General features: G+C 39.8%; 1 protein-coding gene across 1 annotated transcript in view; it reads right to left on the reverse strand.

The window, feature by feature from the left end:
* Positions 1-14,228, reverse strand: part of LOC109344415 — a 23,875-nt gene that overhangs the window by 3,344 nt on the left and 6,303 nt on the right. Inside the window, exons 11-21 of the mRNA XM_019583213.1 lie at positions 3,914-4,012; positions 3,689-3,804; positions 3,487-3,605; positions 3,041-3,111; positions 2,433-2,538; positions 1,910-2,049; positions 1,631-1,789; positions 1,447-1,550; positions 1,073-1,248; positions 507-696; positions 121-220 (exon numbers count right to left, since the gene is read on the reverse strand). Coding sequence (XP_019438758.1) covers positions 121-220; positions 507-696; positions 1,073-1,248; positions 1,447-1,550; positions 1,631-1,789; positions 1,910-2,049; positions 2,433-2,538; positions 3,041-3,111; positions 3,487-3,605; positions 3,689-3,804; positions 3,914-4,012 — 1,380 coding nt within the window. The remainder of the gene's footprint in view (positions 1-120; positions 221-506; positions 697-1,072; positions 1,249-1,446; positions 1,551-1,630; positions 1,790-1,909; positions 2,050-2,432; positions 2,539-3,040; positions 3,112-3,486; positions 3,606-3,688; positions 3,805-3,913; positions 4,013-14,228) is intronic.

Raw genomic sequence — 14,228 nt, forward strand, 5'->3', positions numbered from 1 at the left:
AGGAGAGTTAGTTTATTAGTCCAGTGCACAATAATTGAAATTCCTCAGTATGGGACAGATATTGAATTGCATAAGACCTAAAAATATGCATAATATAAATGGATTGGACATAAATTGTACCTCTATTGCAGTCTCATGAGCTTGACTATAAGCAAGATGAAGGGGAAGCAAGCCCGCAAGATGCTCAGCAGTAGCAGCCACTGCAGCTTTTATAGGTCGCCTTCATTGTCCAGATAAAGGATGAAATCACCAAAAAAAGTACATAAATATTTGGTAAGTGGCCTTTTATTCAATAAATAAAGGTCTTACCGCAATTGTTCAATATAAATGTTCAACTATTAAAAATGTAAGGCCTGTGATACAGATAATGATAAATCCCTTAACCTCTTGAATCTTTTAGCTCCATCATCAAGATATTTCTCCCAGGGATAATTCAATAATAACTGAATAGCATGCTTCATAAACAAGCCAGTTTAAGAAGCGAAAAATAGACCTCTGAATCTAACCTCAAGTTCAATAAAAGTGAGTGTCCATTACAATGTAGATGACTTTCCCAGGAAGAAGGCTCTGACTGAACGACTATAACCATGTCAGATAGTGCTTTTGCCTGAAAATGTTTGTCCAGTAATAATGGTTCACTGTAAATGAACCAAAAAACTGGAACCTCTAGTGTGGACCTGGAATGTGCATGTCTACCTGCATCTTTCACAAAAGATTATTATCTTAGAGTCAATTCTGAGAATATCAAGCAACAGTAATATGCTTTGGGTCAGTATATCCGTCCATGTATCTATCTATCAAAGAAAAATAGATCAGTAAGTACAAGCAAAATAGGTTTGCCCAGATCAATAACACAATAACTATACTCTAACAGAACAAAAATATGGAACGGATGAAAATAGAATAAGTAGCTTATATATATCAAAGGCGCCTTATAATAAGGACCAGAGGGAGTATTTCATTTTTTCTTCTGGTTTTCTTTCAAATTCATTAGGATTGCCCAACCTTTGATTCTTTTTCCATGTACATACAGCATTCTAAAACATGGGGGTTATGAGATTATAAAAAAGACCTTTAAGAGAACCATGGTCATTCAGCCTTTGCAACTGATACTGAAGAATTGAAGAATCCAGATAGGAACGAATTGTCTTTCTATAGGTTCCATTGACAAGTAATAGAGGGACAGCAGCTGCTCGTCTTGCAACTGAGAAGGCCATTGCTAAAGCAGGATCCTCAGACATAGGTAACCTGAAAATCTTAGTTACATGAGTAGAAAACTAGGAAAAATGCATGATTTCATGCTTTACAGAAATATGCCAAATCTGGCACATACTGAAGTGTATGAAAAGAATAAAAATCACCAATTAAATGTCTAATTAGAGGTTCAACAAAAAAAGAGAAACATATGGCCAAGAAAAGAACAGAGTTAAAATTATGACTGCATACATGTGTGGACTGAACATTGGCTTCTGAGAAGGAACCATCAACGAGGAAAGTCCTTCCATTATAGCCTTCATATCCACAGGAAGGTATTTAATATCTCTAACTTTCTGCACAAATAATTGCAAGGGCAACAACATGAATACTTCATTATTGCAAGCCTTTTCAAATGATCAAACCTACACCTTACCTCCTGTGTGATGAAAAACAACTGAAAGGATATCTTCTCATAATAATGGAAGGCACCATCAGCAACCGAAGGTGATACAATATGTCTCATAGACCCCCACAGTGTGGCACCTAGATGTGCAAGAAAAGTATCACGTGCAACTGTGTAATTTTGGAAACCCTGCACGGGCGCAAATCCATTAATGAAGCTAATATTGAGGTATAACCAGACTTTTAAAGTACATACAAATTCGTAGCCATACAATTCCTTATAAAAACAGTGACAACCAAATTGGCTTACCTCGCGTGTATCACTGAATAAATTCCAGCTCTCCATCCGCTTTAATGCCTCTATGGCCTTTTTCTTATGACTTTCATCATATTCCTCCCCTTCAAACGACTGTAACTCATTTCTTAAATCCCGCATCCTCTCATCAAGTTCTGGAATTATTATGTTACAAAAGCTATATGAAAAACTACCATAAACATCATGTGGACCATAAACCTTTTGAAGCACTGAGCTGCACATATTTGCCAGGCTTGATAATTAAAATTTCAAAAATAAACCACTAGATGTGAAATAAAATGAAAAACCAACTCCTTTTTAAAATTCAAAAAAAAAGAGGCAGCTTCATGAAAACATTTCACATGTCAGTGGATGTGAAAATAAAGCTATGGTGTAAGCTTTTCTATCCTCATAGGAAAGCAAGATTTTATAAGAAATGAGTTGAAACAATTTTTTAATGAAATAAGAAAAGGCAGTAGACATATTTCAAGTTCAATTCACAAAACAAAGCCCAAAAGCTAAAACGCAGTGTCATTACCTTCGCAAAGAGCAAGCTTAACTTTCCTTCCCTTGCAATGTTTGAAGGCAAAAAGCTCATATATGTCGATCTCAGCTAAAAGAATATCAATAGCCTGGTGATCTGTCTGCAACATTGAAATCACAATTGAAACTTCAATAAAAATTTAGTGGGGGAGGGGGGACTAAAACAAGTGAGAGGCTTATATTCCTCTCAACATCCTAGTTTACATTCCAACAACGCTGAAACCTAACAACACAACATAAAAGTCATGTCAACATGATCTTTATTTCTATCACAAAATGTTCCTCATCCTCAATTATTTCTCTTGAGCCATAAATTGTAAGACATGGAAGGAATTATTTTCCAGTTTCCGACCACATATAACTGTGTGCAGTAACCTAACTCCTACCGAAAAGAACCCAATAAAATCCATAAATCAAGTATTAAAATAAAAATAGAAGCAGCTCCCATAAATTCCATGGACTATAATTTTTTTATAGACAGTGCATGATTAAGGATTCTGACAGGTGCTCGCTGTTGCTAAAAGTGCAACTCGTTGAAACCCTGTTCTTAGAAGCACAAAATGGACTATGCAAATATTATTAGATCAGACATATGATGCATACATTACCAAATACAGCAAATTTCTCCTGAATAGCATCTTGTAGTCGGTCTTCAGCTTCTTCTTCTGAAATTTCTGCAACCAGCAAGGAGAAAACAATGACAATAGAAGAAATAAAAATACGGGTCATGACTTATAAACCATGCAAGACGAACCAAATAAATTAGATTCACCTTTGCTAACCAACATAAGCATTTTATGGACCATATTTATTAATTGGAGAACTTAATTCATTAGATTACTGAATTGAACATGAAATACTACATCAAAGAGGTTGCCTAAATTAGAAATATAAAATCATTTACATGCATTAACCCAACACCTTTTTTGGTTATAAAAGGAACCACATTAAACGACAAAAGGGTTGCAAAGATAATGGAAGAAAAAGAAAACAAAGAAGAGTGCACAAACACACATGCACAAGAATGCACAAACACACATGAACACTACCTGAAGTTGGACCGATTGTCTTTTCAACATTTGGTAAACTTGCTTCTGTGCGCACACCTTCTCCACCAACAGCAGGTCCCCATGAAAAAGGACCTGCACTTAAATCAATAAATGCCCATCTGGTACAAACATGAATAGATATGAAAAAGAAATAAAGAAATATGCATGCTTTAAAATTTAGCAATGCAAGAGTGAAATTGACCTGTCCTTTCCAATCCATGTGTCTGTGAGACATTCTTCTTGAAGACCACTGTAGTCCCCAGACTTCAATACTCTTTCCAAAAGGAGCTTAATGTCTTGATCCTTCCCTTTCAGTAACTTGAAATACACGGGAAAATAAAGATGTGTGTGAAAGAAAAGTGGGCTGAAAATCTTATAGTATACAATTTCTTTCATCTGGAAAGTTATCTGTTAAGTATATATATACCTGTAAAGCTTTGGCCTCAATGATATCAACTGTATCTTTCCCTTGATTCGGCCTTCCGAATTTTTCTAGTGTATCAAGCCAAATATTATACCAGTCCACCTGAAATTATGATTGTACAAAAAAGCTGTAAACAGAGAAAACAAAGAGAGAGAAGAGAGAAACAGAAAAAAGAAATTGTAATTGATATTATGATTTCATCATTACATGATTACCAAGGGAAGTCGAGTATATATAGTACAAGTGTATTATAGGAATTTGGTTGTGGATAGAGACGATTCGACCCTGTAAACTCTTGAAATGTTATGGCCAAACTTCTGTATTATGCTTCAGGGCTAGACCTAGAGATTGTGTTTTGCTTCTAACACCACCAAGAAAGAGACAAGCCCCTGAGACAGACATTCGATCATGTAAACCTGAGGCCCAATCAACATCACAAAAGACTTTGGTAAAGGAACTGATGTAGAGACAGGCTTCAGAGCAAGATCATAGGCAGCAGTACATAGGAGGTATCTTAGTATCCTTTTAAGAGCATACCAGTGTTCTTGTAAAGGCTAACATAGGAATGATGAGTGTGAAATTATGTTACATTTGCATTGCATTTAACTTGCATTTTAGGACATAATTAGGACTTTAGGATTGCTTTTAGCTTTTATTTCCCTTTGTTCGGGTTGAGCGGGTGTTTTTTGACTATGTTGTGCAGTTTGGATGGATTAAAGTCAAAAAGAGTAGAAATTGGGTGCAAGAAGATGAAATTTAGTATTAAGGCTATGCGAAGACCAATTGAAGGGCCAAAAGAAGTCATAGATGTTATATTATATTCCTATTTTTTAGATTTGTTTTGTTGGGCTTAGCCCAATATTTTGTAATTAGGATAAATAAGGGTTCTCCTTCAAGGATGAAAAAACACCTCACTTTACATTACAATTCTCTAATTTAAAATTTGGTATTCTCTTCTCTATCATGAGTGAGTAATTCCCTTTGTTTCTAGGATTGGGGCTATGCCCTTTTACATTCAATAAATATTTGTTCTTGCTTTTATTTCATTGAGTGTTGTGATTTGAATCATTAAATTGAATTTTATTTGTGTGAGTTGTCTGGCCAACACTTTACACTTGTTCTTACTTCTATCTAACCATTCAGTTATTCAAACTAGAATCCTAATTCACGAGAGTAGTATTAGGATTCTCGGGGGTTTCTGGAATTCACATTGGGTTGCTACGAAGCGATTGGATTGAAAGACTCAAGTAAAGGATTTGATTGATAACTGTACCATGAGAGTAGGTGCGACTTCAATTGAGTACACGCATCGGAACTCGAGAGAGCATGACACATATCAAAGAGCAATTCACCCTCATAACTTAAAGCTCATGAAAATGAGCAAAACAAGGAATTGCGAGTGTAAAGGCGGTAACCCTTATCCTGGGAACTCTTCCTAAATTATATTTCAATCCCTTTTTACTATTTTTATAATTATTCTTGTCAAATGTTCAATTGTTCTAAACTCACTTTTAATTCTTATTTGAGTTAGGGATAATTAATTGTTATAATTAAAGGAGTTTTTCAGTCCTCGTGGGATCGATATTTTATTACTTGACGACATAATCGTGCACTTGCGATTTGCCCTATCAAGGAACTGACAAACTTTATTGACACTGAAAGCAATGTCTGGCCTAGTACCTATAGGATAATGTAGAGCACTAACAATAGATCTATAAAGAGTAGGATTTTCAAAAACAGCATTATCTTTCTTAGTCAACAGACAAGTGTTGGCCATAGGAGTAGAAATCGACTTGGCAAAGTTCATGTGAGCACTATCTCATAATACTTCAAATTATATTTCAGAGATTCTAAAGGATACTTATATAGAGAGAATATTTTAAATTGTCATGATTATATCTTTAGATTTGTTTTAGAGTATCATATAAGATCTATTAGGATTGAGTTTATCTTATCTTGTACAATTTGTTTCCTTTATGTATTTAGGAGTCTAGTATAAGTGAAAATTGGAGTTAGCATTGTATCTTTTGAATAACATCATTTACAAAGTATCAACATGGTATTAGAGTTATATCATCCTTTGCGACAAGTCACGTCACTATTCCGCTACCGAGTTCCCAAAAAATTCAGAATTCTGATTAATTGTCTCTCTTCAAGATCTTAGTGTGGTTGTTTGGCTCTCTTGATTTGTGTCATCTTCTTGTGTTTGGCACTCATATCGGATATTATTTGGTCATGCTCTAGTATTCACATCTTCTCTTGTGTTTGCGATACCAATCTTCTCTTAGTAATTGATTATACCGGTGATTTCTCTTCTCGCCAATGAATAATGATCATTTCAATGGTGCCTTTTCTCTCATTGATGAATCATATTAGTATTGACTTCTTTTCAATGGTGACTTACGTTGGTTATGAGTTATGACTTACAATGGCCCCATAATTGCCTCAGGCGCACTGGCCCAGCCTTGTCCATATGTATTAGCCATGTCTTTGTCTCAGATGCATTGGCCTCATCTTTGCCCCATATGCATTGGCATTGTCTTTGTCCCATATGCATTGGCATTGTCTTTGTCCCAGATGGATTAGTCCTGTCATTATCCAAGATGCACGGGCCTCGTCATTGCCCAAGATGCATTCGCCCCGTCATTGTCCAAGAAGTAGTGGCCTCGTCTCTATCCTAGAAGAGAATGTCAATCATAATTTCAAAGATTTTGGGTGCTAACTATTAAGAAAAAAATTATATATTTTCATGTAAGAAGCTTAAAGCTAAGCTTTACCTTGAGGGGGAGTGTTAGATTATATGAAAGTATCTAAGGACATCTTAAATTATCTACTTAGATATAGAAAATATCTTCAATTATCGTTATTATATCTTAGATTTGTTTAGACTATCTTAGAAGATCTCTTAGGATTGAGATTACTTTATCTTATCTTGCGTGATTTGTTTCCTTATTTATTCTGGAGTTCAGTATTAGTATAAACCGGGGTTAGTGTTATGTCCTTTGTATAAAATCATCACTCACAATAGCATCAATACAATTTACTATTTTGAGCATTCTTTTTTCTCATTTTATACCTAAACCCTATATTTCAACACCCACTAACACCATGTGGCTTACTTATGGGGTGGAAAAGAAACCAAGGACCAAGTTCCCAAGTCCATTAACGCATCATACTCAACCTGCATGGCTTGCTTCGACCGAGAAGAATTAGGAAGAGGTGTCAGAAGGAAAGAAAGAATTTGAGGAAGAAACTGGAAGAATGGTAGGATTATTAAAAGGAAGAGTGCTAAGAAATATGAGTGACAATGATGAGAGAGAAGGACTAAAGTCAGAAGCATTTGAAAGTTGAAACAGACGAAGAGGACTTAGATTCTTTAGGAGTAAAGTGAAACACAAGTTCATTGAAAAGTACATCTTTTGAGTTGTACAATCTCCCTTCTTTGGAAAGACATTTGTAACCCTTATGTATTGGTATACTCCAGAAAAGTAAATTCAGAAGACCTGAATTCAAGTTTGTGCTTGTTGTAGGGTCTTAAATGAGGGTAACAAGCACAACCAAAGACCTTGAGATTGGTATAATCAGTTGCAGTACCAAAAAGTAAAAAATGAGGAGATTTATGTTGTAGGGTGGGAGAATGGGTCTGTTAATGAGACACACAGCAGTGGTGAAAGCATGCTCCCAGTAAGACAAGTAAAAATGCATGAGCAATTAAGGTAAGTCATGTTTCTACATGGACATGAGATTCTATGTAGAATACCCAAAGACTTAAGAAAATAATTGAAGGATCTAAATTCACCATCCCAATCACTTTCAACAGCATTGTCAGTTTTATAAAGTGGGTATGAACCATTTGTAGAAAGTGTTTAAAACTAGAGATTTTCTTATGTTTGTTTGAGCAAATAGATCCATGTGTGTCTAGTATGAGCATCTACTATGGAAACACAGTATCTAAAGCCTGACAGAGAATGAATGGGAGCAGGGCCCCACAAATCCATGTAAATAAGTTCTAATGAAGAATGATCAACACTAGTAGGAGGTGAGCATGTAATCTGTTTTTCCCATAGAGCAAGCAGAGCAAATATCAAAAGAATTCAGGGAATAAACCAGAGGAATATTAGGATTATTATAAGCATAGGCCTTCACTTCCTTGTCACCAATGTTGACTGTCATTGCATACTGAGTGTGTGAAGGAACATGAATTGGGCCAAGCCCAATAGCACGAGGATGAGCTTATCGAAAGGCATGAATTGTACCAGTAGTAGTAGGTCTAGTGTAGTTCCCATAAGATGGACCAAGCTAATGTGGCTCATAAGACAGAGTGACAGAAGGTATACTGGTGGACCAAACTGTGAGTTTACTGGAATCCCCCAAAAGCAAATTGGTAACCAAGGAGCATAGTACCAAGTTGCCTAAGTAATTATCGAAGCAATTACGAAACTAAGTACATGTGAGATTGAAAAAATAATTGTCTCTACCACTACGGCCACCGTAACCATCACAGCGTCCTCCACGAGCTCCACGATTCGTCATACCCATTATAACTATCATAGGACAGTGGAAAAACTAAACGAGAAGGATTCTACGAATACGGAGGTAAAAACGAAATAGGATGCGACAGAGACAAGTGCAAAACCCGATGTGATGGAGGCGTTGCTGCAATATTTGCAAATAGAGCATTTAAAATCCTTTTGTGACGATACTTCTCAAGACGAACTTCATGCGTGAATAAGAACGATAGAGTGAATTGTTGGAGGCTCAAGTTGGCTTTCAACATAGATAATCATGGGTTGAAATTACTTCATCTTGTTCCTCCCACCGTAAGATATATTCACACAATTTATGAGATGATCATCATCAATAAGAAATTGAGGAGGAATCTCAGTGACACAAACGAAAAAAGAGGCACAGTTCAAGGTAAGAATCTGTTAGGAAGATATTGAGTGAAGAGAATTAATTTCTAAGGAAGTTAAGAGAATTTACTGGATATTCATATTTCATTCATTTTTCCCCTTTGGATTTCTTACATTGCTTATAAAGAAGAAGGTAAATTAACAACTGATCACAGCCATACAAGTGGATGGATCACACAAAGGAGATATTTGTTATCCTAACAGAATTATTCCCCTATTTTATCATTTCATAATAAAATCCTTGTGCCAGCTTGGAGTAGCCTTTGTGCGTTTGGGCTTGCTTATTGAGGCCCTATCATTGCCCAACCCTGCCACATTAACCTTGTCCTCAAGGTTTAAATTATTGCATGTTGTTTGGGCTGGATCCGGTCCAGAGCGGAGAGACCCTTTTGGAGAGAAGTTGGCACGTGATTTTGGGCGGTGATTAGGGCAAGCTGGCCTTGCATGAATGTGACCTTGGGGGGCACGTGGCTCATTAATAGCCTCATCCAACGGCTCCTTTTGATCTTTCCCATGTGAAGACTGAATTGATGGCAGTGTATGGGAAACTGTGTGGCCAGCTGTAACTTTGAAATCCGAGGGCAAGGAAGAACCACGGTACAAACACCCGTGTGGATCCCACGGTCCAGATTGAGGAGCAGGTTTTGGCACAGATGTGTAGTTGTCCAAGGAACACGGTTCCTAGTTTTCAATTAATGTCTTGTTTCTCAACTCTTTTGCTTTTGAAGACTTATCTGGACACCCATCCTTTTGTTGGTTATGGGAAACACCTTCCGTCTCCTGAATATTGTTTCCTTCGTGGGTGACCCTTGGTGGTTCTGTATGAACAATAACCCTAGTGGTCTGTGCGTCGTCCCCCTTTTGTGCTTTGAATGACCCTTGGTGGTTCTTGGTGGGTGACCCTTGCGGGTTAACCATACGGCGCGGTGTCGCCTCTGTTGTTGGTTGGTTCTCTTCAGCGTCATGGAGGGAGTCTATGGACGGTGGTATTGGAACAGTAGAGGACAGTGGATCACCGTAAAACCGTCGAAGCAAGGAGACGTGGAAGATGGGGTGGATCCTCGTTGATGGTGGTAGCGCGAGTTCATACGCTACAGCTCCGATGCGACGGTTGATCTGGTATGGGCCATAGAACCGAGGAGCCAATTTCTGGCATTGCCGCCAAGCCACCGTGACCTGACGATATGGGTGGAGCTTTAGAAGAACCCAGTCGCCGGTTTGGAAGGTAATATCCTGTCGCCCTTTTTCTGTTTGAGCTATCATCCTTAGCCTTGCTCTCATTAGATTGTGTTTTATTGTAGTCAACAACCTGGATCTGGACTGCAAGAGATCCCTTGCCGGAGTGGGTTGGTCAACATTACTCACAAAACTCCGTAAGGTGGGGGGAGGCCTCCCATAAAGTGCTTCGAAGGGTGAAAATCCCGTGGAAGAATGTTTGGAGGAGTTATACCAGTACTCTGCTAACGGAAGGTGGCGGAACCATTTGGTCGGTTGAGAGCCGGTAAAGCACCGTAGGTAAGTCTGAATGCAACGGTTCACCACCTCGGTTTGACCATCTTTTTCTGGATGGTAGGCCGAACTAAAACAGAGTTTAGTGCCCAGAAGCCGAAAAAATTCTTTCCAGAAGGAGCTTACAAAGATCTTGTCCTTGTCGGAAACAATGGAACGCGGAACCCCATGAAGTCGAACGACTTCGGTTAAGAAACGGTGAGCCAGTGACTCGGCTGTGAACTTTGTAGGGAGGCCGATGAAATGGGCGTATTTTGAGAGCCGATCTACAACTACCCATATCACCGTGTGGCCGTGAGACAGTGGTAAGCTTGTAATAAAGTCCATAGAAAGATCTTCCCAAACAGCCTCTGGTATTTTGAGGGGCTGAAGCAACCCATTTGGCTTTAATGGTGAATATTTGTTGTGTTGACAGGTAATGCAGTGTTTGATGAAATGTTTGGCGTCCCTGTATAAGCCCGGCCAGTAACAAGATGTTGCAATACGAGCCATTGTTGGTTTCAAACCTGAATGACCGGCTGCCGGTGAAGAATGGAACTCGGACAGAATGCGTTCGCGTAAATTTGGCATATCAGGTATGTAGATTCTCTTGTCATACATTAAGATGCCCTGTGAGAAGGTAAATTTCTTTTGCATATGCAAATCTGACTCACTTTTTTTAACCAATGTGCTACCTGTGGGGCTGATGTAATATGCGCGTAACTGTTCGAGGATGGCCGGAATCGGAGAGGACAGCAATGTCAGAACAGCTACGTCATCAAGTCTTCGGGACAAGGCATCGGCCACTCGGTTGGAGGTACCAATTCTGTATCTGATCTCATATTGAAACCCTATTAATTTAACTGCCCATTTTTGTTGTTCTGGGGTATGCAAACCCTGAGTCATAAGATGTTTGAGGCTTTGTTGATCTGTTAAAATAATAAATTTGTGCCCGATTAAATACTGACGTCACTTCTTAAATGCTTCTGTTACAGCGAACATCTCACAGACGTAGGCGGATGCGAGCTGCATGCGGGGCACCATCTTCTTGCTAAAATAGGCTATTGGTCGTCCAGATTGGGAAAGAACAGCGCCAATGGTGACCGCTGAGGCATCAGTCTCGACTTCAAATGTATCGGAGAAGTCGAGCAACCATAGAACAGGAGTTTTAGTCATTGCTGTTTTTAAAGTTGTAAAGGCCTGCTGAGCCGCTGTAGTCCATGTAAATTTATTTTGTTTAAGAAGATCGGTGAGGGGAGCGGCGTGTGTGGCGTAGTGTTGAACGAATTTTCTGTAGAAGTCGGTGAGCCCTAAGAAACCTCTGAGAGCCGTGAGTGAACGAGGTTGTGGCCATTCAACCATAGCCTGTATTTTATCCGGATCTGGTTCAACGCCAGATGCGGAAATCACATGTCCCAAATAACTCACTGAAGTAACCCCAAAATGACATTTAGATAACTTGGCATAAAACTGGTTAGAGGCTAATAAGTGTAACACAGTTTGTAAATGTAACATGTGATCACTCAAACACTTGCTATAAATCAAAATATCATCAAAGAAAACTAAGACAAACCGGCGCAAGTGTGGCCTAAGCAGATCGTTCATGGCCGCTTGAAATGTGGACGGGGCATTTGTAAGCCCGAAGGGCATAACTAGAAACTCGTAGTGGTCATCAAACGTCCGAAAGGCCGTTTTATGAGTGTCTGCTGGAGCGACTCTGATTTGATGGTACCCGGATCACAAATCGATCTTAGAAAAAATGGACGCCCCCCCTAACTCATCAATAGTGGGAATGGGAAAACGGTCAGGTACCGTAATGGCATTCAGGGCCCGGTAATCCACACAGAAACGCGATGTTCCATCTTTTTTTCGAACCAACAGAACTGGGGACGAAAAGGGACTATTACTGGGAGTAACAATGCCTGCTTGTAACATGTCATTTAGCATAGTGGTCATGATGTGTTTTTGAGTATGAGGGTAGCGGTAAGGTCTACAATTGATTGGGGTAGCAGAGGGAAGGAGAGGAATGTGATGGTCGTGAGGACGGGAGGGGGGTAGTGTAGTGGGTGTTTGAAAAATTGTGTTATGAGCGTCTAGAATTTGTTGTAGGTGGGGATGAGGGATGTGGTGGGCCTGTGAGGGAGGTGGGGTGGGTGAGATAGGAAGAATGGTAATTGCGTGAAAAGTAGAAATACTGTCAGTATGTAGAAGGCGAGAAAGTTGGTGGAAAGTGGAAGGTTGTAGAGTGTAGGAATTGTCACCCGTGAGCATGATTGTAGAGTCCCCTACTGAAAACTTCATTGATGGAACAGAAAAGTCTGAAATTATGGGTCCCAAAGTCCGAAGCCACTCAATGCCCAGGACGACATCAGCCCCTTTAATTGGGAGTAAGTAGAATGGTATCAAGAATTCCCGACCTTGTAGGGAAATAGGTGTTTGTTCACATAGCCCACTGCAAAATATGTGCGTCCCATTACCCACCATCACTGGAAACTGGGGTGTAGGGGTGATCTTGAGGTTTAAGAAAGATGCAATCCTTGGTTGGAGGATATTATGTGAACTTCCCGTATCAACCAAAACTGTAACTGAATGTCCATGAATATAGCCTGAAAATTTGAGTCTTTGGAGATAGGTTACTTCCTAGAGCCTGATTTGAAATCTGAAAATGAATGAGATCTTCCTGAACTTGTTCATGATCTGTCTCTGCAAGACCCACTACGTCCGCCACAGGATCTACCTCATCAGGAAGGGAAAGATCCGGAGTTGGGTCCTCCAACATTAGGAGAAACTTTTTAGGTTGACACCTATGGCCTGGGATGAACTTTTCGTCACAATGATAACACAACCCTTGAGCTCTGCGATCCTGCATTTGAGCCAAGGACATCTTGCGGATAGGCAAGGCAGACCCAGTCGAGGTGCTTATAGCAGACGTGGGGGTTTTGGAAGGAAACGATGGAGAATTAAAAGCGACCCTAGGGAATTTAGCAGTGTGGCGGTTGCTGTCGTGGACTTTGTCCTCCACTAGTTTAGCGAGTCCTAAAGCGTCCGAAATTGAGGAAGGACGGAGAACTGCTAATTCACGCCGAATTTCTGGAAAAAGGCCGGAGATGAAGCAGTTAAGTATTATTTCTGGGGACAACCCCCAAATTCTGTTACACTGTTTCTCAAACTGTTTTTGATAATCAGCCACCGATCCGTGTTGTTTAAGTTTGAAAAGTTCTGCTTGGTGATTAGCATAGGCAGAAGGACCAAAACGTGTTTCCAATGCTCTAGTGAATGAATGCCAATCAGTGAGTAAGGAGTTGTCAAACATCCACTTGAACCAGCTTAATGCGTCCCCTTGCATATAGAAGGCGATCATAGGTAATCGCTGTTCCGGGGGAACCTGATAAAATAGAAAGAATTGTTCGGCTTGGAAAATCCAAGTAAGGGGATCAGAACCATTAAATGGGAGAAGTTGGAGTTTGGGTGGGCGAGGCGGTGGGTTTGGGCCGTGAGGTTGCTGAGGGTAAGGGGCAGGTATCGTGGGGTAAGGATGTGGTGGAATAGGGTGGGTAGGTGGGTGTGGTGTATGAGGCCGTTGGAAGGGTGGGGACGGTGAGGGTAATGGGCCGTTAGGGCCAGGGGAAAGAGTAGGTGGTTGCTGGCCATTGTGAGATAGATGAGAAGAAGAAGGGTGTGTAGGAGAAGGAAGTAGAGGATTTGTGGGAAAAGTAGGAGCAAACCGAATTTCCGCAAGGCGGTCCGTGATGTTATGGAGCACCGTTGTAATGACAGCATGACGGGCGTCTTGGAGCTCCTGATTTTCCTTTAATTTTTCTACCAGAATCTGTGTGACAGATTCATCTGGGTCCTTTTGGGAATTTTTGGGAGGCATGAGAAGAAATGAAAGCACCAAAATGTTAGGAAGATATTGA

Source organism: Lupinus angustifolius, chromosome LG03, assembly GCF_001865875.1.
Source record: "Lupinus angustifolius cultivar Tanjil chromosome LG03, LupAngTanjil_v1.0, whole genome shotgun sequence".
Classification (NCBI taxonomy): domain Eukaryota; kingdom Viridiplantae; phylum Streptophyta; class Magnoliopsida; order Fabales; family Fabaceae; genus Lupinus; species Lupinus angustifolius.